The 26,401-nt window shown below is 53.9% G+C and overlaps 2 protein-coding genes across 2 annotated transcripts in view; one reads left to right on the top strand and one right to left on the bottom strand.

Annotated features, from left to right (window-relative positions):
- DOT1L (DOT1 like histone lysine methyltransferase) overlaps positions 1 to 5,524 on the bottom strand; it is a 118,020-nt gene extending 112,496 nt beyond the window's left edge. Inside the window, exon 1 of the mRNA XM_066604591.1 lies at positions 5,189 to 5,524. Coding sequence (XP_066460688.1) covers positions 5,189 to 5,269 — 81 coding nt within the window. The 5' untranslated portion in view covers positions 5,270 to 5,524. The remainder of the gene's footprint in view (positions 1 to 5,188) is intronic.
- Positions 5,525 to 18,643: 13,119 nt separating this feature from the next.
- Positions 18,644 to 26,401, top strand: part of PGPEP1 (pyroglutamyl-peptidase I) — a 35,281-nt gene continuing 27,523 nt past the window's right edge. The window contains exon 1 of the mRNA XM_066604592.1: positions 18,644 to 18,743. Within this exon, the coding sequence (XP_066460689.1) occupies positions 18,710 to 18,743 (34 nt within the window). The 5' untranslated portion in view covers positions 18,644 to 18,709. The remainder of the gene's footprint in view (positions 18,744 to 26,401) is intronic.

The raw sequence follows: 26,401 nt of genomic DNA on the forward strand, positions 1-26,401 counted from the left end.
CTATTGTACCTTGTCTCCACCAGAAGCTAGGGGCTGACCTGGCTTTGCTGGAGTTAACGCCCCTGTCAAGCCCCTAGCTTGTGTAGAGGCTCAGGTTACGGTCTGAATGAGCACAGCACAAAGTCATCCACAGCGGTGGGGTGCGCAGTGACAACACCGGATAAGCGCCATGCAGGGGCCAATGTCATCCACAGCGGCAGAGTGCACAGTAAAACCACCAGGGATAGTGTCATCGACAGCGGCAGAGACCTGTGATTGACGGGGGTCTCACCTCCCGGCCCCTGTAATCACGAGTGCGCTGCGAACTTAGCAGGGCTGCTGTCTCTGTGCCCTGCTGGGCTTCCACAATCTACGTTCCCTGCTCCAGTGTCTCTCGTGGCCACTCTCCCCTTGTGCGCTGTCACACCCAGCGGCTTCCATGTGTTGTGATGCCGTCTGTGAAGCCGGCCGCACAGTCCACTTGCTGGACCCGCAGTCTATACCCCAGCCCCCCGGCAGCAGCTGTCAGAACACGGTCTTCACCCTCTTTCCAGGTAGCCTGTTGCCAGACACAACCAGTGAGTCTCGCCGTTGCCCTCCACTGTGTGCTGCTAGTGTTCTCGGCCAGTCGGCAGCAAGGGGCCTGACAGGTGCGTTCCCTCCTGCTAAGTGCTGTCACACCCCTAGCTTCCAGTGGAGACAAGATACAATAGTACTCTTGATACATTTTGCTACAATGCATTGCCATAATTAAAGGCGCTTTTTAGGAATTTACTATTGACGATATGTCAACAAGTATAGTAACCCTCAGCCTAATGCTGCAGCGCTGGGACAAATCTATCCACACTGTGCTGCTAGGACCTTCGTGGCTTGACTATCGGGAGCTGGGGGTGTGAGGAGCGTTAACCCAGTCAAACCCCTAGCTTCCGGTGGCATCAAGATACTCTAATACCTAACCTCTGTTCCCAGAGATCACAGGACGGCAGTCAGTGATATAGCATGGTATAGGAGGCCTCTGTCCTAGGAGTATACCCTCCATTCCCAGAGGCCACAGGACCCGACGGCGGTCAGTGATGGAGCAGGGTATAGGAGGCCTCTGTCCTAGGAGTATACCCTCCGTTCCCAGAGATCACAGGACCCGATGGCGGTCAGTGATGGAGCAGGGTATAGGAGGCCTCTGGGAATGGAGGTTATACTCCTAGGACAGAGGTCACAAGACCCGACGGCAGTCAGTAATGGAACAGGGTATAGGAGGCCTCCGTCCTAGGAGTATAACCTCCATTCCCAGAGATCACAGGGCCCGACGGCGGTCAGTGATGGAGCAGGGTATAGGAGGCCTCTGTCCTAGGAGTATACCCTCCGTTCCCAGAGATCACAGGACCCGATGGCGGTCAGTGATGGAGCAGGGTATAGGAGGCCTCTGGGAATGGAGGTTATACTCCTAGGACAGAGGTCACAAGACCCGACGGCAGTCAGTAATGGAACAGGGTATAGGAGGCCTCCGTCCTAGGAGTATAACCTCCATTCCCAGAGATCACAGGGCCTGACGGCGGTCAGTGATGGAGCAGGGTATAGGAGGCCTCTGTCCTAGGAGTATACCCTCCATTCCCAGAGATCACAAGACCCGACGGCAGTCAGTAATGGAGCAGGGTATAGGAGGCCTCCGTCCTAGGAGTAGGACCTCCATTCCCAGAGGTCCCGACGGCGGCCCACTTAACTCCACATGCGGGAGGTTCGTGGCAGATTCCAGCTGTGAGCGCGGCCGGCGACCCTGAGTTTACTGTAATGCGTACGACTGTGGCAGTCATGTGTGGTGCAGTTTTTTCTTTCAATATTTGTATTTTCCACGCTATTACTAAGCGATGACGCAGACAGTCGCAGCCCGTACGTAACGTCAGCTGTCCAACGCCCTCCACTGACTTCAATGGAGGCCATCTAGGGAAAAATGAAGCATGCGTTTTTTTGCTGCGGGTTCTGCAGTTGGAATCCCCTGTGTGAGCCCGGCCTACCGCGGGGTGTACCACATACCACCAGCACACGTACAGACGGGGTCCGGCCGTGAACCCCCCGTGTGAGCCCGGCCTACCGCGGGGTGTACCACATACCACCAGCACGCGTACAGACGGGGTCCGGCCGTGAACCCCCCGTGTGAGCCCGGCCTACCGCGGGGTGTACCACATACCACCAGCACGTGTACAGACGGGGTCCGGCCGTGAACCCCCCGTGTGAGCCCGGCCTACAGCGGGGTGTACCACATACCACCAGCACACGTACAGACGGGGTCCGGCCGTGAACCCCCCGTGTGAGCCCGGCCTACCGCGGGGTGTACCACATACCACCAGCACACGTACAGACGGGGTCCGGCCGTGAACCCCCCGTGTGAGCCCGGCCTACCGCGGGGTGTACCATATACCACCAGCACGTGTACAGACGGGGTCCGGCCGGGAACCCCCCGTGTGAGCCCGGCCTACCGCGGGGTGTACCACATACCACCAGCACACGTACAGACTGGGTCCGGACGTTAACCCCCTGTGAGCCCGGCCTACCGCGGGGTGTACCACATACCACCAGCACGTGTACAGACGGGGTCCGGCCGTGAACCCCCCGTGTGAGCCCGGCCTACCATGGGGTGTACCACATACCACCAGCACACGTACAGACGGGGTCCGGCCGTGAAACCCGCCCCCCCCGTGTGAGCCCGGCCTACAGCGGCGTGTACCATATACCACCAGCACACGTACAGACGGGGCCCGGCCTACCGCGGGGTGTACCACATACCACCAGCACGCGTACAGACGGGGTCCGGACGTTAACCCCCTGTGAGCCCGGCCTACCGCGGGCTGTACCACATACCACCAGCACGCGTACAGACGGGGTCCGGACGTTAAAGGGGTTGTCCCGCGCCGAAACGGGTTTTTTTTTTTTTCAACCCCCCCCCCGTTCGGCGCGAGACAACCCCGATGCAGGGACGTACAGACAGCTTACCGGAGCGCTTACCTTGATCCCCGCGCTCCGGTGACTTCTATACTTACCTGTGAAGATGGCCGCCGGGAACCTCTTGCTTCGTGGACCGCAGCTCTTCTGTGCGGTCCACTGCCGATTCCAGCCTCCTGATTGGCTGGAATCGGCACGTGACGGGGCGGAGCTACACGGAGCCGCTCTCTGTCACGAGCGGCTCCATAGAAGAACACAGAAGACCCGGACTGCGCAAGCGCGGCTAATTTGGCCATCGGAGGCCAAAAATTAGTCGGCTCCATGGAGACGAGGACGCTAACAACGGAGCAGGTAAGTAAAAAACTTTTTATAACTTCTGTATGGCTCATAATTAATGCACGATGTATATTACAAAGTGCATTATTATGGCCATACAGAAGTGTATAGACCCACTTGCTGCCTCGGGACAACCCCTTTAACCCCCTGTGAGCCCGGCCTACCGCGGGGTGTACCACATACCACCAGCACGCGTACAGACGGGGTCCGGCCGTTAACCCCCTGTGAGCCCGGCCTACCGCGGGGTGTACCACATACCACCAGCACGCGTACAGACGGGGTCCGGCCGTTAACCCCCTGTGAGCCCGGCCTACCGCGGGGTGTACCACATACCAGCACGCGTACAGACGGGGTCCGGCCGTTAACCCCCTGTGAGCCCGGCCTACCGCGGGGTGTACCACATACCACCAGCACGCGTACAGACGGGGTCCGGCCGTGAACCCCCCGTGTGAGCCCGGCCTACCGTGGGGTGTACCACATACCACCAGCACGCGTACAGACGGGGTCCGGCCGTTAACCCCCTGTGAGCCCGGCCTACCGCGGGGTGTACCACATACCACCAGCACGCGTACAGACGGGGTCCGGCCGTGAACCCCCCCGTGTGAGCCCGGCCTACCGCGGGGTGTACCACATACCACCAGCACACGTACAGACGGGGTCCGGACATTACCCACCCCACCCCCACCCCCCGTGAGCCCGGCCTACCGCAGGGTGTACCACATACCACCAGCACACGTACAGACGGGGCCCGGCCTACCGCAGGGTGCACCATATACAAACAGCACACGTACAGACGGGGTCCGGCCGTTAACCCCCTGTGAGCCCGGCCTACCGCGGGGTGTACCACATACCACCAGCACACGTACAGACGGGGTCCGGCCGTTAACCCCCCGTGTGAGCCCGGCCTACCGCGGGGTGTACCACATACCACCAGCACACGTACAGACGGGGTCCGGCCGTTAACCCCCGTGTGAGCCCGGCCTACCGCGGGGTGTACCACATACCACCAGCACACGTACAGACGGGGTCCGGCCGTTAACCCCCCGGCACGCAACGACGTTTATTCTACAGATTTCTCTGAATTATTTAGGATTTTCTAACAATATTACCAATTTACAACTCAAAAACAGAAGCCCCCTGATATAGTGCGCCCACTTCTACCAAAAGCGGAGCGGGTGGAGACACCCAGGAGTTGTCACGTGGCTACCCTTCCAGAGATCAGCAGCGCCGTACTAGTCAGGAGATAAGCATGTTCTAGGAAGAAGGTCCTGGGTGTGAACAGGGCCGCCCCGGGAAGCTACCATGCCCCGTTCTCCGCGGGGGCCCCTCGCTCCGGGGGTCTCTTGGCTGCACAGCTGGCAGATGTTTGACGTACAGAACGGGGCGTTTGTGTCGGAGTTGGTGTCAGCCAATCAACTGGGCATGAAAGCGTTAACAGCAGGTTTCAGCCGCTCCTGGCCCTTTAAGCCCTCAGCGCGGTGCGGGGCCGGAGGTACGAGGAGGGGGCAACTGTTGCTATCCAGCGGATAAACGCTCGGTTCCTCCCCAGCCAATAGCGAGCCATGGCCTTATTAACCCTCCGCAAGCCGGAGGCGGGAATGGATAAAAATAGCATTAGATTCTTGGAAGCCCCGCTGACAGGAGACACAGAAGGAGGCGACAAACCAATGGAGGCACGAGGCGTCTTGGGGGTCACTGCTGCGGGGGCCACAACAGGTGCCCGGGCCCCTCCCCCTACCGGGCAGCCAGAGGTCACGCAGGGCTCAGCGCCCGTACAGAGCGTGCCATTCCGCAGAGCAGGGGTGTCCGTGAAGGACGTGTCTGACATACAGTGGGCCGTGCAGCTGAGGCCGACACATCCCCCCTCCCCGTGGCCGGCATACAGGTGTACATCCGCCGCGGCTGCGGCCTACCCCACACTCCCCATCCCCGGACTCACGTAGACAGGCAGCGGCCACGGGTAGATGGCAGGCTCGGCTCCCACCGGCGACTTGAGCCTGAGTTCCAGCTTCTCGCCCATGTCCTGAGAGCATACTAATCCCAATCCGACGGCGACGTGCAGAAGCGGCGGCTCCCGCTTGGCAGCGCTGCTCGTCTCTCCCGCCGGCCCGCTCTCCCTTCTCTTCACCCGCCGGAGATCACAGCGCCATCTTGGACCCGGCGCCAAGCAACAATGAGCTGAAGGCTGGGCCAAACCACCGTGTGCTGAGAGGGGGGAGGTGGGGCGTTTAAGGTGTCCGCCTAGAGACAGAGAGCGGAGTAATCCGGCGCTGTCCTCATGCGGCCCCTCCACGAGAGGTGGGAAGGGCGAAGCCGCGTCGGAGCACTGAGATAGCACGGGGAGCCTGTGGGGAGGAGCGCCCCCTGTGGGGGAGTAGTGAATTCCGGCCCGCGGCTCCCCCCATCCGGCGCGGCCTGTGGACTGTTCCAAGCCATCAAAGAGGGTGGACGCCTCTGAGCACAGGCCAGAGGAGGAGGAGGAGCCTCGGGAACTGGGGAGAAGGGGCCCTGAGGGTGAGAAGGAGGAGCTATGGGGAGGAGGCGCCCCCGGGAGCTGGGAGAAGCGGCACTAGAGGGTGAGGAGGAGGGGCCACCGGGAACTGAGAGGGAAAGGGGCCCTAAGGGTTAGAAGGAGGAGCCCCCAGGAGCTGAGAAGTGGCCCCTAAGGGTGAGAAGGAGAAGCTCAGGGGAGAAGGGGCCCCTGGGAGCTGAGAGGAAGAGGGGCCCTGGGAATTGAGAAGGGGCCGGTGAGGGTGAGGAGGAGGAGCCCCTAGGAGCTGAGAGGAAGAGGGGCAAGGGGACTGAGAAGGGGGGTGGAGGGGCACTGAGAGGAGGAACCCCCGGGAGCTGAGGGGAGGAGGGACCTGGGAGCTGAGGGGAGGAGGGACCGGGGAGCTGAGAGGAAGAGGGGCCCTGGGAATTGAGAAGGGGCCCCTGGGAGCTGAGAGGAAGAGGGGCCCGGGAACTGAGAAGGGGGGAGCTCGGGGGAGGAGGGGCGCTGAGAGGAGGAACCCCCCCCCCACCCCCCCCCGGAGCTGAGGGGAGGAGGGACCCGGGAGCTGAGAGGAAGAGGGGCCCTGGGAATTGAGAAGGGGCCCCTGGGAGCTGAGAGGAAGAGGGGCCCGGGAACTGAGAAGGGGGGAGCTGAGGGGAGGAGGGGCCCCCGGGAGATGATGAGCCCCTGAGGGTGGGAAGGAGGAGCTCCTGGGAGCTAAGTGGAAGAGGGGCCCTGGGAATTGAGAAGGGGTCCCTGAGGGTGATGATGAGGGGCCTCTGGGAGCTGAGATGAGGGGACCCCAGGAGCTGAGAGAAGGGGCCTCAGAGAGCTGAGAAGAGGAGGGGCCCCAGGAGCTGAGAGGAGGAGGGGGGGATCCTTGAGGGTGAGGAGCAGGGGCCCCTGAGGGTGAGGATGAGGGGCCCCAGGGAGCTGAGATGAGGGGCCCCAGGGAGCTGTGAGGAGCAGGGGCCTCGGGAGCTAAGAGGAGGAACGCCTCCGGCTGGGTGACTTGTACACGTGGATTTTGCCGATTGACCGTGCTAAACCCACATGGGATCTGTGGCAGCTGCAAACATTGCCGTAATTTGTGGAGGCAGAATTGACACAAAATTCCGTAGCGATTTCCGCCATGTGAGCGCCCCCTCAGGCCGGCCGCGCAGACGTGTGTGATACGCAGGGGATGCAGCGCTCACTTCAGTGGGTTTGTTCACATTTCTGCATTTCAATCGTGCAAAAAACAAAAATTAAGCATGCTCTATTTTTCGGCATATGTGCGCACCAAAGGTCCCCATAGAAGTCCTTGGGGGTACAAATGTGCGCAGGAAGACGACGACATCTGGAACTCCTTAGGCCTCCCTCACACGGGGCGTTTTGTACAGCGTTTAGCGCTGCCTTTTCAGCCCAGCACTACATGCTGTACAACACTTCCATCATCTCAATGGGGCTACTCACACAGGGCTGACAACACAGCGCCTCCCAACGCTGCGCTGTGACAGCGATGCATGTTCTATTATGGGCCGTTTTCAGCCCTGCGTCGTCCATTGAAATGAATGGGCAGCAGTTTTAGCAACACTTGGTGCCGCGTTTTTAGCAGCGTTAACCGCTCGCCGATTTTCGGGGTAAGGGCTTGTAATAGAAGCCCTAGCCCGAAAATCAGTCCCAGCTAGGCTAGAGGAAAAAAAAGAAAGTAATACTCACCTAGCTGTGGCAGTCCAGGTTGCGGCCGCTGATCCGGGCTTCCCCTGCATTCACAAGTCTATTGCTGGAGGGCAGGTTTGAGAACCCCGCCTCCAGCAATAGAGTGCTGTGATTGGTTATCGGCACGCTTGATGCTCAATCACAGCCCTTCATTGACTGTCTCAGCCAATCAGCACGGCAAGCTCAGATTGGCTGAGACAGTCAATGAAGGGCTGTGATTGGGCATCGAGCAAGCACCGACAACCAATCACAGCACTCTATTGCCGGAGGCAGGGTTCTCAAACCTGGCCTCCGGCAATAGACTTGGGAGTGCTGAGGAAGCCCGGATCAGCGGCAGAGACCAGCGGCCGCGACCCGGACTGCAGCGGCTAGGTGAGTATTGCTTTTTCTTTTTCTTTTCAGCATTCTTGGCTGCGTTTTCAGCCGAGCTGAAAACGCAGCCAAAACGCTGGCATAAAGTATGCCAGCGCTGCTGAAACGGGGCGGAATCTGCAGTAACGCAGCGTTGAAAAACGCTGCGTTTCTGCAAACGCCCCGTGTGAGGGAGGCCTATAAGACTAATTGTGCGTGCAGAAAAGCATTCATTCCGCAAGAACGCAGCGCTCAGGCACGCGCAAATCCGCATCTGCTCATATGAAGGCTTGGGCCTCTCACAGGACACCACCGCTGCGGAAAGTCGGCTGCGCACTTTTCTGCAGATGGCAGTAAGAAAACTTTGCGGAATTTGCTGCATCTTTTCTTGCAGACTTTGTACCTGTACTTTTTATGCGTGTTTTTTTTTTTACGCGGAATGTGATGTTTTTGTGACTCGGTTGGGATTCTTCACATCGGCAACAGGGTATTTGCGGGCTTTGGTGCGGCTTTATGTTCATTGATCTCGGTGTCATTCTCGTGTAGTTTCTACAACATATACAGACGCGCTTAAAGGGGTTGTCCCGCGAAAGCAAGTGGGTCTATACACTTCTGTATGGCCATATTAATGCACTTTGTAATGTACATTGTGCATTAATTATGAGCCATACAGAAGTTATCAAAAGTTATTCACTTACCTGTTCCGTTGCTAGCGTCCTCGTCTCCATGGTGCCGTCTAATTTCAGCGTCTAATCGCCAGATTAGACGCGCTTGCGCAGTCCCGGTCTTCTTCTTTTCTCAATGGGGCCGCTCGTGCCGGAGATCAGCTCCGTGTAGCTCCGCCCCGTCACGTGCCGATTGCAGCCAATCAGGAGGCTGGAATCGGCAATGGACGGCACAGAAGCCCTGCGGTCCACCGAGGGAGAAGATCCCGGCGGCCATCTTCAACCGGTAAGTAAGAAGTCACCGGAGCGCGGGGATTCAGGTAAGCGCTGTGCGGTTTTTTTTTTAAGTCCCTGCATCGGGTTTGTCTCGCGCCGAACGGGGGGGCTGTTGAAAAAAAAAAAAAACCCGTTTCAGCGCGGGACAACCCCTTTAAGTTTCGCATTCACTAGGCTTGAGCTGCAGAATATCCACAGCACTTCAGTAGTGGGAGTTCTGCAGCGACCCTGCGTGTGGCGCCGGCTCTACACTGCAGCCGAACAAGGCTTCCAAGCTGCAGCAGAACTGCTTGTGTAAAATCCTGAGCTTCTTCCCAACATCTGCAATGTAAACTGAAATTTTCAGTTGTGAAGATTTCACCCTTTGCAATGCAGATCCGCAGCAGACCCGCAACATGTAGCTTTACCCCAAAGGTGCCGTCACCCAGGACGTAAGTGCTGCAAAAAGCTCACAAGCAACGTGGACAAGATTCTAAAGTATCATGGTGCGGAAAAACTCCATGCAGAATCCCGAAGTCAATTTATGTTGCAGATTTTGACAGCAGATTTCAACGCTGCCAATGTAAAGGGTGAAATCTGCAGAAAATCTGCATCATTCGGACCGCTTCATACTTCAAAAAATGCAGTTTTTTTTTAGCTCAACCCAATGTGGAAATTGACACGCGGTGCAGATTTTAAATTGGCAATATGTCAACTATAGCACTGGATGAGGGGGTGAATCCCAAACCAAAATCCGCAAAACTGTTCTGATTAGACGTAGCCTTAGGGCGCCTTTACAATTTTCCACCGCCGCGAGAAATTGCAACATTATGAAACAAATTGTTTCCAATGGCTCACTTCATATTTGCGATGTTTTAGTGTTGGCGATGCAGCGTGAATCACATTGTTGCATGAATCACATTGTGGAGGCGGGATTTTTGGGTCACGTGTTCGGGAGGTGATGATCTGTGGGTGGGCAGGGACAGCTTCACGTGCAGCGGGAGAACCCAGACCGTGCCTGCTAAGTAATGTGTTCCTCTTTTTTTTAGCGAGTGTAGCTAGGGGTTATTTTAGGGGTACGGAAATGCATTGTACGAAAATTGCTAGTTTGTTAGATGTGATAAACAAGCAGGCTCCATAGGGAAACATGGGCTACAAAACATAGCAAACGTGACACTATAGAGCATGCCGCAACACGGCATCAGAGAAAACATGGCGAAAGTGAAGGAAAGCATGGGCATCACATACATGCGATTTGCAGCATTGTCACAATGCAAGATTTTGTTGCCTGTGTGAAAGCAGCCTAAAGGTGGCAGTTTATTGGAACAACCTCCTGTGTTATGAGGTCAGCAGCTCACACGCTTCAGGCACGCCAAATAATAATAATAAGCTTTATTTGTATAGCGCCAACATATTCCGCAGCGCTTACATAGACAGGGGGAATACAGAAAGACAAAAGTACAAACATTACAGAACCACGGTTACATAGTAATCAGTTGATGGAAACAATAGGGGTGCGGGTCCTGCTCCAACGAGCTTACATACTACAAGTAATGGGGTGAAGGTAAAGGGGCTGGAGATGTGTGCGGTATGGAGAGGTGGAGAGTGAGCGATGCTATACACATAGACAATGGTCAGACATTTAGCCGTGTGACGGCAGAAACAGTATGACTGCAGGAGCGGTTTATGATGGCTAGCAGGGATTGCAGTCAGTAGGTCAGGGAACATGTTATCAGAGGGCTTTGTTTAAGGTATGCGCTATGCCTCCCTGAAGAGGTGCGTTTTTAGAGCACGCCTGAAGTTCTCCGAGTCCTGGATTGCTCGGGTAGCCTTTGGTAGTGCGTTTCAGAGGACTGGTGCTGCTCTGGAGAGGTCTTGGAGGCGGGAATGAGAAGTTCGAATTAAATGGGCGCTCAGTCTGGTTTCGTTAGCACAGCAGAGGGCGCCAACTGGGTGATGGATTGAGATCAGGGAGGCGATATAGGGGGGCGCTGCACTGTGGAGGGCTTTGTGGATGAAGGTAGCGAGTTTAAATTGAATTCTGTATTTAACGGGCAGCCAGTGCAGTGACCGGCACAAGGCAGAGGCGTCCGAGTAGCGGCTGGACAGGAAGATGAGCCTGGATGCCGCATTCAGGATGGATTGGAGAGGGTAGAGTCTGGTGCAGGGGAGGCCGATCAGCAATGACTTGCAATAAACAAGCCGGGAGTGGATGAGGGCGACAGTAAGTGTTTTTAGCGTGTCCACAGTGAGAAAAGAGCTGATTCTTGCGATGTCCTTGAGGTGCAGCTGACATGTTTGGGTGAGAGATTGGATGTAAGGGGTAAATGAGTCGAATATGACCCCAAGGCAGCGGGCATGTTGTCTAGGAGTTATTGTGGCGCCACACACTGAGATGGAGATGTCAGAAGGAGGTCGGTTAGTGGAAGGAGGAAACACCAGTAAGTCAGTTTTAGAGAGGTTTAGTTTTAGGTAAAGAGATGACATAGTGTTAGAGACAGCGGACAGACAGTCGGTAATGTTTTAAAGGAAAGGTGCAGAGATGTCATGGGAAGAGGTGTAGAGCTGGGTGTCGTCAGCATAAAAGGTGTTATTGGAGGCCAAATCTGATGGTTTGTCCAATAGGGGCTGTGTTGATAGAGAAAAGGAGGAGGCCGAGGACCGAGCCCTGGGGGACCCCAACAGCAAGGGGAAGAGGAGAGGAGGTAGAGCCAGCAAAGGAGACGCTGGAAGAGCAGTCAGATAGGTAGGAGAACCAGGAGAGAGCAGTGTCCTGTAGGCCGATGGAGCGAAGCATACTGAGGAGGAGTTTGTGGTCAACAGTGTCAAATGCTGCAGAGAGGTCAAGGAGGATCAGTAGGGAGTAATCACTCCTCGATTTGGCTGTCAGTAGGTCATTGGATACCCTTGTAAGGGCAGTTTCTGTTGAGTGTTGGGGTCGGAAGCCAGACTGTAGGGGGTCTAGGAGAGAGTTTTCTGATAGATGCCTTACAAGGCGGGAGTAAACCAGGCATTCTAGTAGTTTGGAGATGAAGGGGAGATTAGAGATGGGTCGGTAGTTGGTAGCATTAGTTGCGTCGAGTCGGCTTCTTTAGCAGTGGGCATACGATCGCGTGTTTGAAAGAAGAGGGAAAGATGCCAGAGGTCAGAGAGAGGTTGAATATAGTGGTGAGATGGGAGATGACCACTGGGAAGAGGGATCGGAGGAGGTGTGAGGGGAGGGGGTCGCTAGCGCAGGTGGTGGAGCAAGCAGAGAAGAGCAATTTGGAGACTTCTTCCTCTGTCGTTGGTCTGAGTACAGACAGTGAGCAGGAGCTAGATGCAGTGCTGACAAGACTAGGGTCAGGGCTAGTCTGGGGTTGGGAAGTTATTTCCTGACGGATGTTCGCAATCATTATTATTTAGGGTGTCTTACATGCCTGAGACACGCAAGTTGTTCCAATAGTTTCCCAACTTCTCCTATTTTGGATGGAGTTGGTGGTGATCGCCGTGTACCTCTGTGCTTCCCCGGTGTTCCAGTATATTCCGCTCTTTTCTGCCAGGTGATTGGCTGAGTATACTGCATGCACCAAAGAGAATGGGTTACAGGGGCTTCGGGCACAAAATTCGAGTTCAGAGAAGTTACCAAGATGGTGATAAGTCTGCAAATGAGGATCTGGGAATGTTTAGCTTGGAGAAGAGAAGGCTGAGATGAGACTTAATAGCGGTCTACAAATATCTGAAGGGCTGTCACACTGCAGAGGGATCAGCCCTGTTCTCATTTGCACAAGGAAAGACTAGAAGCAATGGGATAAAACTGAAAGGGAGGAGACACATTAGATATTAGACAGTGAGGGGATCAATGAGTGGGACAGGTTACCACAGGAGGTGGTGAGTTCTCCTTCAATTGAAGTGTTCAAACAAAGGCTGGACAAATATCTGTCTGGGATGATTTAGTGATCCTGCACTGAGCAGGGGGTGGGACCAGATGACCCTGGAGGTCCCTTCCAACTCTACCAGTCTATGATTCTATGTGAAAACAAAATCGCGCCCTGTCCATCATTTTCGTGAATCATGGCCCGAAATTGCTCTTGCCAGTGTGCAGGAGCCCTTAGGGTATGTTTACATGGGAAGGATGTGCCACAGATTTTCCTTCTGGACTGTCCACATGGAAAATCCACAGCAGCTCTGCGATGCGCCTTCCATCTCTACAAATGTGATAAATCCGCACCAAAATCCACATTAGAATCCGCATCGAATTGTGTCTGTGTTGCCCTAAGGATCTGCTGAGGAACGTTCGGAGAGGACACTTTGCTGCTAATTTTGCCGAGTGTGGACACACCCTTTGTCACGGGTGACAAAATGGCGCAAGATTTGTGCATTGCGAGACACACAAATATTAACCCTATTCTTTTGAATGGGTTCATACACATGAGCAAAGCTATGCAGGAAACAAATCGCGGCAAGTCCTACATATCTTGCGCATGCGCTCACATCACAGCAGTCATTGTTTTCAATGGGGCCGGTGGCAGCGCCGCACCACGTGCTAGGCATACGCGATTCGAGATCGCCCATTAAAAAGCAAAGGGAGAAACTCCGCGATCTGACAGCCGTGGCAGAGAATTGCTTTTCCCCAGAAGTGATGAGAGGCTGTTTTGACATGAAACCGCCTCACATCTGTGGGGAGTTATCATGGATGGCAAGTGTGATATGGGGCCTTGATTCATGGCCCCACTTCGCGCTCGCCCGTTTGCAGAGAGAAAACGCAGAGTTATGAAACCAATGGTTTTCAATGGTTTCCTTCATATTTGCAATGCTTCGTAGTAAAAAAAAAAATCACAGCATGCCCCACCTTTCTGCGTTTTGCTCTTTATCAGCCATATTTCCCAATGGAGCCTTAGTTTTGTTGCAGCGCACAGCACGATCTTGCGTTTTACGTGTGATGTGTTTTTAAAATTAGAAAGTCCTATTGCTTTTCTCGTGAGAAAATTGAAAGTGGCGGCGCTGTTTTTATAGGAAAAAGCAGCACTGACTCTCAAAAACTGCAGGAAAAAAGACACGATTTCCTCACAGCGATATCGCAATCGCCCATGTGAAACCACCCTAAAGGCGCCTACCCACTTGCGTTGCCGATTTTCGCGCGTTTTTTGCGCGTTTTCCGCGCCCCTCCATTGACAATCATGGGTGCATTAAAGGGGTTGTCCCGCGCCGAAACGGGGTTTTTTTTTTCTTCAAACCCCCCCCCCCCCCCGTTCGGCGCGAGACAACCCCGATGCAGGGGTTGAAAAAGAACACCGGAGAGTGCTTACCTGAATCCCCCCGCTCCGGTGACTTCTTACTTACCTGCTGAAGATGGCCGCCGGGATCTTCTCCCTCGGTGGACCGCAGGGCTTCTGTGCGGTCCATTGCCGATTCCAGCCTCCTGATTGGCTGGAATCGTCACGTGACGGGGCGGAGCTACACGGAGCCCCATTCAGAAAAGAAGAAGACCCGGACTGCGCAAGCGCGGCTAATTTGGCCATTAGACGCCGAAAATTAGTCGGCTCCATGGAAACGAGGACGCTAGCAACGGAGCAGGTAAGTGAAAAACTTTTGATAACTTCTGTATGGCTCATAATTAATGCACGATGTATATTACAAAGTGCATTAATATGGCCATACAGAAGTGTATAGACCCACTTGCTGCCGCGGGACAACCCCTTTAAGAGAAAAATAAGGAGACATATGCAACTGACAGTTCCTATGTGAAAAAACCCACGAAACGGAAAAAAAACCCCCAGATGGACAAGAACACATTCTATACTAATTGCTCTTGAGAAAAAACGCAAAACATCACAGGAAAAAAAATCGCAAGTGGGTAGGCACCCTTAGGTTAGTTACTGTTAAGCTGACGGCACCCAGTTATACACCTCTTTCTTCGATCTCTCAGCAGCATTCCTCCAGAATCTCACCGACTGTCCGCTCTCTCTAACACCATGTCCTCCCTCTTTCTCAAACAACCTCTCAAAAACTGACCTCCTTATCTTTCCGCCCTCAACCCTTGCACCATCATAACCCCCAGACAGCACGCCCGCTGCCTTGGGGTCACCCTGGGCTCTGACTCTCCTTTACCCCCCACATCTAATCTCTGGCCCGAACATGCTATCTGCACCTCAGGAATATTGCTAAAATCTGCCTGTTCCTCGCCGTGGACACGCTAAAGACACTCGTCGCCCTCATCCACTCCCTAGTCGACTATTGCAACTCGCTGCTCATTTGCCTTCCCTGCACCAGACTCGCTCCACTCCAATCTATCCTAAATGCGGCAGCCAGACTTATCTGACGCCTCTGTACTATGCCAGTCATTGCATCGGCTGCCCATGCACTGCAGAGCTAAATTCAAACTCGTCACCCTCACCCACAAATCTCTCCATGGCGCCACGCCACCGTACATGACCTACTTCCTGCCCATACATTACCCAGCCCGCGGTGTCCGATCTGCTAACACAGTCAGACTAAACACCTCTAATACGAACCTCACATGTTCGCCTGCAGGACTTCTCTAGAGCAGCAACGGTCCTCTGGAACGCTCTACCCCAAGGCATCCGGACAATTCCCGATGCACAAAACGTCAAATGCGCCTTAAAAACGCACCTCTTCATAGAAGCATATCAAACAACCTGATCCTATCCCCACTATATGCCCCCTGCCTCTCCCTATAGCTTTCCACTTTAGCCTATCATGTACGCTCCCTGTACTTCCCCCACCCGTTTGTGTGCTAAAAACTGTATATCGCATGTTATTGCCACATTGCTGTGTTCCCCCTTGCTGCACTGCCTGCCCCGATACCTTCTGTTTCACCCCCGCCCCCCTTTTGAATATCACATGTAACTCTTGTAATTTCTGTAATTTTCGTAGTTGTGTTCCCCATGTGCCTTAAAAGCGCTGCGCAATAAGTTGGTGCTGTACAAATAAAGATGATTATTAAAGGGGTTGTCCCGCGGCAGCAAGAGGGTCTATACACTTCTGTATGGCCATATTAATGCACTTTGTAATGTACATTGTGCATTAATTATGAGCCATACAGAAGTTATAAGAAGTTTTTCACTTACCTGCTCCGTTGCTAGCGTCCTCGTTCCCATGGAGCCGACTAATTTTCGCCGTCTAATGGCCAAATTAGCCGCGCTTGCGCAGTCCGGGTCTTCTTCTTTCCTGAATGGGGCCGCTCGTGCTGGATGCCGCCTCCGTGTAGCTCCGCCCCGTCACGTGCCGATTCCAGCCAATCAGGAGGCTGGAATCGGCAATGGACCGCACAGAAGCCCTGCGGTCCACCGAGGGAGAAGATCCCGGCGGCCATCTTCATCAGGTAAGTAAGAAGTCACCGGAGCGCGGGGATTCAGGTAAGCGCTGTGCGGTGTTCTTTTTTAACCCCTGCATCGGGGTTGTCTCGCGTCGAACGGGCGGGGGGGGGGGGGGGGGTGAAAAAAAACCAAAAAACGTTTTGGCGCGGGACAACCCCTTTAAGGGTTTCCAGTGTCTTAGTCTGTAGCGCTAAGCTTGCTGTCAAAAACAGAAACCTGACAAACCCCAAAATGGCGCATTCACGTGAGTGAGCGCGATATCACGCCTGTAAACCTGCGGTTGTGATTGGCAGGAACAGTTCATTACGTCTCGGCACGTGTGTGAAAATCAAATGGTTTAAATAGGAAAAAATTCCAAACCACGAGTGCAATGGATTTTTTTTTTAACTTTCCCATAAAAAAAAAAAAAAGGGCAATATGGCCAAAAAATAGGAAATATTGCGGGTTTGCTGCCTTGTAGTATTGCTGAGAGAAGATCACCCATTTAAATACATTCCATATAATGACCGCTCACAGAAGAGGAGGCCACACATGGATCACCCGATGACCTGCATGGCGGCCCAATCACCACATACCATAGCAGCATGCAGAAAGCAACCACTCAACCCAGATGGGGGAGGGGTGACTGCAGACAGCGTGGTCTACACATGTGAACTGATTCCAAGGATGCCATAGATAAGTGCGCCACACCATACAAGAGTACAACCCCTACTGGTAAAGCAGTGGATTGTCCTGTACCACCACGGTGCGCCACACTGCCATGACATCCTGGGCTCCCTATAATGGATTCCATTTCCATGTGAGTTTTGTGCTTCTCGCAAGGTACAAGACGTGCGCCAGAAAATTGCCACTGTGAATACACCCTTTGACTACGGGCGGGCATGGAGGCTCTAGTACCCTGTTGTACCACCTCTAGCTTGGATACAAGATGTGATACAGGCGGGCATGGAGGCTCTAGTACCCTGTTGTACCGCCTCTAGCTTGGATAAAAGAGGTGATACGGGCATGGAGGCTCTAGTTCCCTGTGCTACCGCCTCTAGCTTGGATGCAACATGTGATACGGGTGGGCATGGGGGCTGCAGTTCTTTGTGGTACCGCCTCTAGCTTGGATATAAGATGTGATACGGGCAGGAATGGAGGCTCTAGTACCCTGTTGTACTGCCTCTAGCTTGGATACAAGATGTGATACTGATGGGCCATGGAGGCTCTAGTACCCTGCTGTACTGCCTCTAGCTTGGATACAAGATGTGATACCGGCAGGCATGGGGGCTCTAGTATTCTGTTGTACCACCTCTAGCTTGGATACAAGGTGTGATACAGGCAGGCATGGAGGCTCTAGTACCCTGTTGTACCGCCTCTAGCTTGGATACAAGATGTGATACCGGCAGGCATGGGGGCTCTAGTATTCTGTTGTACCACCTCTAGCTTGGATACAAGGTGTGATACAGGCAGGCATGGAGGCTCTAGTATCCTGTTGTACCACCTCTAGCTTGGATACAAGATGTGATACGGGCAGCATGGAGGCTCTAGTACCCTGTTGTACCGCCTCTAGCTTGGATACAAGATGTGATACGGGCAGGCATGGGGGCTCTAGTATTCTGTTGTACCGCCTCTAGCTTGGATACAAGATGTGATACGGGGGCCTGGAGGCTCTAGTACCCTGTTGTACCACCTCTAGCTTGGATACAAGATGTGATACGGGTGGGCATGGAGGCTCTAGTATTCTGTTGTACCGCCTCAAGTTTGGATATAAGATGTGATACTGGCAGGGATGGAGGCTCTAGTACCCTGTTGTACCGCCTCTAGCTTGGATACAAGATGTGATACGGGCAGGCATGGAGGCTCCAGTACCCTGATGTACCGCCTCTAGCTTGGATACAAGATGTCTATAGGGATGCATATTTCTGTTTTCAGCCGCACTTAAGCAGCGCTGCTGATTAGAGCCACCTGATTGGCTCTTCGGCACCACGTGACTACACAGCGTGCACGCGGATTGCCTTCAGCAGCCCTGCACTACACACTACACTTAGGCAGCATGGGGTTAGGGTTTGGGGTTAGGGTTAGTGTTTAGGGTTAGGGTTAGTGTTTAGGGTTGGGGTTAGTGTTAGATAACCCTAAGGCTGGGTTCACACAGGGTGGTTTTGCCGCAGCAGATCCGCCCGCGGCTGCTAATCTCAGGATTAGCCAGCCATGTGGATGAGATTTCTCAGAAATCTCATCCACACGGGACGGCTAATCCGCGGCCGAGCCGCTTCAAAGCCGCGGCGGTTCTCCCGGCGGAAATCTCACGGTTTTTGCTGCGGCCAAACCGCGAGATTTCCGACGGGAATCCACCCTGTGTGAACCCAGCCTAAACCTAACCCTGTGCTAAGTGTAGTGTGTAGTGCACGGCTGCTGAAGGCAATCCGCGTGCACGCTGTGTAGTCACGTGGTGCCGAAGAGCCAATCAGGTGGCTCTAATCAGCAGCGCTGCTTAAGTGCGGCTGAAATCAGAAATATTTCAGCCGCACTTCTCTACAAGTCAGCCACGATTGGTCAGATCGGTCACATGGTGCATGCCGCCTGAACTGGGCTTCAGCTGATGGGCGGGCTTTAGGCGGGTCTCGGGACGTGAGTGGTGGCTGCTATCAGCTGAGCCGAGGTCATGCACAAGTCAGTGGCGGCAGCGGAGGAGCATGGAGAAGCGGGGCGGCTGTGTGGTGGTGACGGGTGAGTAGAGGGGGCGGCCGTGTGGCGGCGGAGGCGGGTGGCTGTGTGGCGGCGGAGGCGGGTGGCTGTGTGGCGGCGGAGGCGGGTGGCTGTGTGGCGGCGGAGGCGGGTGGAGCGGCCGGCTGTGTGGCGGCGGAGGCGGGTGGAGCGGCCGGCTGTGTGGCGGCGGGTGGAGCGGCCGGCTGTGTGGCGGCGGGTGGAGCGGCCGGCTGTGTGGAGGCGGGTGGAGCGGCCGGCTGTGTGGAGGCGGGTGGAGCGGCCGGCTGTGTGGAGGCGGGTGGAGCGGCCGGCTGTGTGGAGGCGGGTGGAGCGGCCGGCTGTGTGGAGGCGGGTGGAGCGGCCGGCTGTGTGGAGGCGGGTGGAGCGGCCGGCTGTGTGGAGGCGGGTGGAGCGGCCGGCTGTGTGGAGGCGGGTGGAGCGGCCGGCTGTGTGGAGGCGGGTGGAGCGGCCGGCTGTGTGGAGGCGGGTGGAGCGGCCGGCTGTGTGGAGGCGGGTGGAGCGGCCGGCTGTGTGGAGGCGGGTGGAGCGGCCGGCTGTGTGGCGGCGGGTGGAGCGGCCGGCTGTGTGGAGGCGGGTGGCGCGGGCGGCTGTGTGGAGGCGGGTGGCGCGGGCGGCTGTGTGGCGGCGGAGGCGGGCGGAGGGGCCGGCTGTGTGGCGGCGGGTGGAGCGGGCCGGCTGTGTGGCGGCGGGTGGAGCGGGCCGGCTGTGTGGCGGGTGGAGCGGGCGGAGGGGGCGGCTGTGTGGTGGCGGCGGCGGGCGGAGGGGCCGGCTGTATGGTGGCGGCGGCGGGCGGAGGGGCCGGCTGTGTGGTGGCGGCGGCGGGTGGAGCGGGCCGGCTGTGTGGCGGCGGGTGGAGCGGGCCGGCTGTGTGGCGGCGGGTGGAGCGGGCCGGCTGTGTGGCGGCGGGCGGAGGGGCCGGCTGTGTGGCGGGTGGAGCGGGCGGAGGGGGCGGCTGTGTGGTGGTGGAGGGGCCGGCTGTGTGGCGGCGGGCGGAGGGGCCGGCGGGGCCGGCTGTGTGGCGGCGGGCGGAGGGGCCGGCTGTGTGGCGGCGGGCGGAGGGGTCGGCTGTGTGGCGGCGGGCGGAGGGGCCGGCTGTGTGGCGGCGGCGCTGACGGGTGAGTAGAGGGTATACAGACAGGCTCCTGCAGCACTCAATACAAATGCAAATCTTGCAGAGGTGACGATATTAAAGCCCATGCAGAGCCACGTCCACTGGGCCCACGGACCTCCCGTCCCATCCGATGTCCACCCAATATTAGAGATATGTGGCAGCATCAAACGTGTGTAAAAAAGACAAACTTATTTATTGCTCGATTGTTAAAAGCAGAACAGGCAACGTTTCGATAATTAAAGGGGTTGTCCGGCGGCAGCAAGTGGGGTTATGCACTTCTGTATGGCCATATTAATGCACTTTGTAATGTACATTGTGCATTAATTATGAGCCATACAGAAGTTATAAGAAGTTATTCACTTACCTGTTCCGTTGCTAGCGTCCTCGTCTCCATGGAGCCCGTCTAATGGCCAAATTAGCTGTGCTTGCGCAGTCCGGGTCTTCTTCTTTTCTCAATGGGGCTCGGTGTAGCTCCGCCCCGTCACGTGCCGATTCCAGCCAATCAGGAGGCTGGAATCGGCAATGGACCGCACAGAAGAGCTGCGGTCCACGGAGGGAGAAGATCCCGGCGGCCATCTTCACTGGGTAAGTAAGAAGTCACCGGAGCGCGGGGATTAAGGTAAGCGCTGTCCGGTGTTCTTTTTTAACCCTTGCATCGGGGTTGTCTCGCGCCGAACGGGGGGGGGGGGGGGAAACACAGTTTCGGCACGGGACAACCCCTTTAAGTCTTTGTCAAGCCTAGTGTGAGACCAGAAACGCTGGTCCTAAATACAGACACTTGGCATGTCATGCCCAATCACAATATTAGTAAAGGTATCCACCCCCTCACTAATCCACATTAAGAGCGATACTGGTGTGGTCCTGGTGTGGTCCAGGCGTCATCCAACTCCATGTCGCACAAAGCTCTGATACAATCCAGCACACATGACGCCGGTCAGCGTCCTACATTGGCAACCGCGAGGCACCCCGAGCTCACGCGAGATCACAATCCCGCGTCATAGAAGTGCTGAGAGGCCATACCCAAGACGGCCTCTGCCAACCTTATCACAGGCATGCGAAGTCCATAATAATAAATCAGACTGCAGACATAGGCCAACCACAAGATGGCCGCACCAACCATTCACTCATATGGGCCAATCTAATGGATGATGTAGCCACGAAACCAGCGTCCATCCAGACTGCTAGAGTTGCTCTTAGCAATAATACAATCGCTATTAAAACAATTACCTTTAAAGACATGGGGGTTGGGAAGGGGGTTAACACCCAGCCCATCTGAACTGTAGACTCCGCCCCCCAAACAAAAAAAATTTGTATAAACTCATATTGTATATAATATAACATCACCAATAACCCATAAAAATATTACTGAAGCCGCACATCCAACATACTATAAAAAGCTTATACACACATCTCTATCTTACATCAACATCAAAAGCCACTCATATTTCAGTGATTATTAAAGGGGTTGTCCCGCGGCAGCAAGAGGGTCTATACACTTCTGTATGGCCATATTAATGCACTTTGTAATGTATATCGTGCATTAATTATGAGCCATACAGAAGTTTTTCACTTACCTGTTCCGTTGCTGGCGTCCTCGTCTCCATGGAGCCGTCTAATTTTCAGCGTCTAATCGCCAGATTAGACGCGCTTGCGCAGTCCGGGTCTTCTTCTTTTCTGAATGGGGCCGCTCGTGCCGGAGAGCGGCTCCGTGTAGCTCCGCCCCGTCACGTGCCGATTCCAGCCAATCAGGAGGCTGGAATCGGCAATGGACCGCACAGAAGAGCTGCGGTCCACCGAGGGAGAAGATCCTGGCGGCCATCTTCAACCGGTAAGTAAGAAGTCACCGGAGCGCGGGGATTCAGGTAAGCACTGTGCGGATTTTTTTTTAGGTCCCTGCATCGGGTTTGTCTCGCGCCGAACGGGGGGGCTGTTGGAAAAAAAAAATACCCGTTTCGGCGCGGGACAACCCCTTTAAGTCATGTACTCTAATACCAGTAATCAGGATAATGCCAAGTAATAGATTTATCATTGCACCTCTGTCCACCTCAAATCTATATATATCTTCCATAAATAACCAAAAATAGTTTTAAAAAAATCATTTATTCAAACATAAACCAGGAAAAAAATTTAAAAAGACAATTATTCTATCAGTAATCCAGAATAGCACCCATTTGGGTAAATTTGCATAAGATGACGGCGACATGGAATGTGAAGGCGGACCGCACACCGGACCTAAAAACACACATTACAGGGACACAATACACATACTGTCTGGCACGAATTAAATGTGCGGCTGATGGTTATACTCCATATTCAGTCCATGGGGATACGTGGTATTAAGGTGAAGGTCCAGTGGAGTTCTCGTTTTTTTAAGGACAGTCTCCACCGCTCCCCAATGGTGGTACATCATCAATGGCGCAAAAGCGTAACTGACTGATATGTTTTCTTTCGTGAAAATGCTTTGGAATTGGCAAATCGAGACGTTTCGTACGTATTGTACTTTTATGTTTTGTAATCCGGCTGCTAATCTCCATAATTGTCTCGCCCACGTAGCACAATCCACATGGGCAAGTAACCAAATAAACAACACGGGTGGAGGCACACGTAGAATGTCTTTTAATCTTATATCTCTTGCCTGTAGATGGATGAGAGGAAAAAATCCCCTTTTGCCGAATTGCCACAGCAAGAACAATGTAGGCATCAGAAATTCCCACGTCTCAATGTCACCAAAAGTCTCTGAGTTGATCTTTCAATTGGGATATAGGATTTCACCAACCTATCTCGTAGGTTCGGTTGCCTCCTATATGCCATCATAGGGCGTTCCTTGAATTCGGGTACACCACTGATCCCCTGGATGACATAGACAAATGTCTATTGATAATAGATGATACCTTGCCACTATATACATTGTATGTGGAAATAAACGGAATCCTTTTGGAATTAGATGTTTTCGTCTTGGGGGTCAACAATGTATCCCGGTCAAGCGTGTGAGTCTTTGTAACTGCCTCAGTAATGAGGGGCACAGGGTAACCTCTACATAGAAACTTAAAAGCCATCTGATCAAATCTCATGTGTGGCGGTGACGGGCGAGGAGAGGGGGCGGCTGTGTGGCGGTGACGGGCGAGGAGAGGGGGCGGCTGTGTGGCGGTGACGGGCGAGGAGAGGGGGCGGCCTTCATGCAGCGGCTGCGTAGTAGTAATACCTGATGGGAGACTTAAAGGGGTTGTCCCGCGGCAGCAAGTGGGGTTATACACTTCTGTATGGCCATATTAATGCACTTTGTAATATACATCGTGCATTAAATATGAGCCATACAGAAGTTATTCACTTACCTGCTCCATTGCTAGCGTCCCCGTCTCCTTTCGGTGTCTTCTTGCTTTTTTAGACATGCTTGCGCAGATGGGTCTTCTCCCCTCGGCTCGGCAGCAGCGGCGTTTTGGCTCCGCTCCTTGTGCGTGTCATCGTGTAGCTCCGCCCCGTCACATGTGCCGATTCCAGCCAATCAGGAGGCTGGAATCGGCACACGTCATGGGGCGGAGCTACGTGATGACGCGTACAAGGGGCGGAGCCAAAACGCAGCTGGAGCCGAAGGGAAAAGACCCATCTGCGCAAGCGCGTCTAAAAAAGCAAGAAGACACCAAAATTAGACGGAGCCATGGAGACGGGGACGCCAGCAACGGAGCAGGTAAGTGAATAACTTCTGTATGGCTCATAATTAATGCACAATGTACATTACAAAGTGCATTAATATGGCCATACAGAAGTGCTGAACCCCACTTTGTTTCGCGGGACAACCCCTTTAACCCCACTTGCTTTCGCGAGACAACCCCTTTAAGTGTCAGAAATGAAGAGGTGCTCCCTCTAGTGGTGGGGCGGTGGGTTGGAACACCCCTAACCCCAGGGAAAGCGTAGCCAGGGTAAAGTCTGCAGTCAGACCCCACACACTGCTAGTCGGAGGGCTCTCACATCTCTAGTGAACAATCCTTAAGAGCTGACTCTGATAGGAGATGCTCACATGAACGATGATGTGCCCAGTGCCCCTGGCGTACACCTCAGGACTGGGGGCAGCTTGTCTCTGTGCATGGGACATAATACTGACACAGTGCACCCCCCACCCATGGCTGCCGGTGCTCCCTGGCCATATTCATCTATGCAGCTAGCTTGATGTGGCAGCGAGTCCTCTGCGCAGCCGGACGTGGGGAAGCAGCAGTTTAACAGGTTTTTATTTATTTTCCATCTAAAAGCGTTCAGACTCTGTTAAATCTATCGCTCTATTCTTCATCGCCTGTTTATATTAAAAGGAAGTAAAAACAAACATAAACTTGTAGTTACAATGTTTCTACAGCGGTTTAATGGTATTTGTGTCACCCATAGTCGGGTCTCTGAGCGCGGCGGGACTTACTGGGTGGGTGGTCTTCAGGCTCCGGCGTTCCTCCCATTAGAGCAGAAGCTCAGCGGACAGATAGCTGAGCCCAAGCTCTTTCCCACATGGGCTGCTTTTCCGTAAAGTTACAATCTGCTCTGCAGGCAGTTATGTAGCGGATGTTCTCCACTTGGTGAAAAATTACAAACTCATTTATTTTCCTGGGATTGTAAAATGCTGCAGATTGTACGCTGAAAACTCTGCAGCTTATCTGTCCTGTGTGAACATGGCCGCATAGGCTCACACTTCCTGTTCTGTGTAGAACTCAGCTGTCATCTCTTTATCTTTACAGGCAGGATTATACGGAGGTGACCTGTATCTATAAATAACACAGGACCCACCATTCACAATAAGCACAGCTCACCTCCTCCCCCTCCCTGTACACCGACCACTAATCATAATACTAGTCTAATACTTCCTGATCTGTAGAGAAAGCTTTACAGCAACCATCTCACTGACATCACAGACAGGATTACACCGAGAGGTGACACCTATATATAGATAATACAGGACCACCAGTCACAATAGTCACAGCTCACCTCCTCCTCACACCACACTGCCTAAGGTCTCATGTCCCCGGGCACGCATGGATTCCCAGTGCAGAATCCCGCAACAGTTTCCAGCCGTGCCCGCAGCCATAAGGCCGAAGAAGACATTTTCTCACCTGTCCAGCTGTGGCGCGGGTCTCCTCTGTGGCAGTTGGACCTTCTTTCTTTTGCATGGATGCGTCCAGGCGTGCCGCACGCTTGCGCCGTGCTTTTTTAAAAATCTTTTGCTTTCCTGCAGATCGAATGGCTTCCATTGACTTCTACAGAAAATGCAGCCTGCTGCCACTTTTTAAATCCAGCGCGTACGATCCACACGCCGAGATAAAATGACATCCGCAGGATGCCCAATGAATGTCTATGGGCATATTGCACTGCGGCCAGAATTCAGTTTTGCCCGTGGACATGAAGCCTAATACTAGTCCAATACTTCCTGATCCGTAGAGAAAGCTTTACAGCAGTCGTCTCGCTGACATCACAGGCAGTATTACACTGAGGGGTGACACCTATATGTAGATAACACAGGACCCACCAGTCACAATAAGCACAGCTCACCTCCTTCTCCTCTCTGCACACTGACCACTAATCCTAATACTAGTCTGATACTTCCTGATCTGTAGAAAAAGCTTTACAGCAGTCGTCTCACTGACATCCACAGTCGTGGACAGAAAACCACTTGTAAGAGCAATAAATGCTGCTTTCCCTGTAAATGAATATAGACTGCCCAGTGCGAGCCTGGTGCTTTTAAGGTGACCCCCCTCTGAAAAGATGCATGTTACTAAGGGCCCATTCATATCTGCATTGGAGGTTCTGAGCAGAGTCAGCAGAGAGTCCTGCATGGAATGGTGCAGCATGCTGCATGCTCTCCTCCAGTCAGGATGCTGGGAGATGGAACCAACCATTCTAGTCAACGGGGGCCGTTTGGCTCATTGGTCAGCTCCAAGGATGGAACCAACCAGAATTATGCAGGAGCCCGGGGTGCAATGTGAATGGGGTCTAAGAGTGCTTAAAGGGGGAATCATTTCAATGTGTTCAAAATCACAAAACCATGCCCTCACCCATAAGATATCTCCAATGTTCTGCTCTCCAGATATTGTAGCTATTCTGTTTGCTGCTCGTTGTCAGGGTAACCGACCCCCTTCTATGGAAAGAACTTGCAGAGCACATTGATGGTTGGGCCAAAAGCTACTGTACATGTGCGCCTAAGATCCCAGCCCTCAGATTAGATGGAAGTACCGGCCTTCTTTTTTTCCATAGAAGAGGTTGTCTGTTTCCCTGGCAACGAGCAGTAAACAATTGGATGAGAGGAATCAATATCTGGGGAACGGAGCCAATAAACATCTTATTGGTGAGCGCATTGTCTTGCAATTTCAAACACATTGAAATTCTAACATGAGACTACCCCATTAAAAGACTAGGGGATAATGTAATCTGTTTCTCCCAGCAGCCGTTGGATTACTATTATTGGAGTTGTTTAATTATATATTTTAAATATAGTTTTGACTCCATGTGCACAAAATTATATAAAACCAATATACTCAGTGTGACGCTGGGCCAGAAGACCCAGAAATGTCCCTAA

Source organism: Eleutherodactylus coqui, chromosome 5 (assembly GCF_035609145.1).
Source record: "Eleutherodactylus coqui strain aEleCoq1 chromosome 5, aEleCoq1.hap1, whole genome shotgun sequence".
Taxonomy (NCBI): Eukaryota; Metazoa; Chordata; class Amphibia; order Anura; family Eleutherodactylidae; genus Eleutherodactylus; species Eleutherodactylus coqui.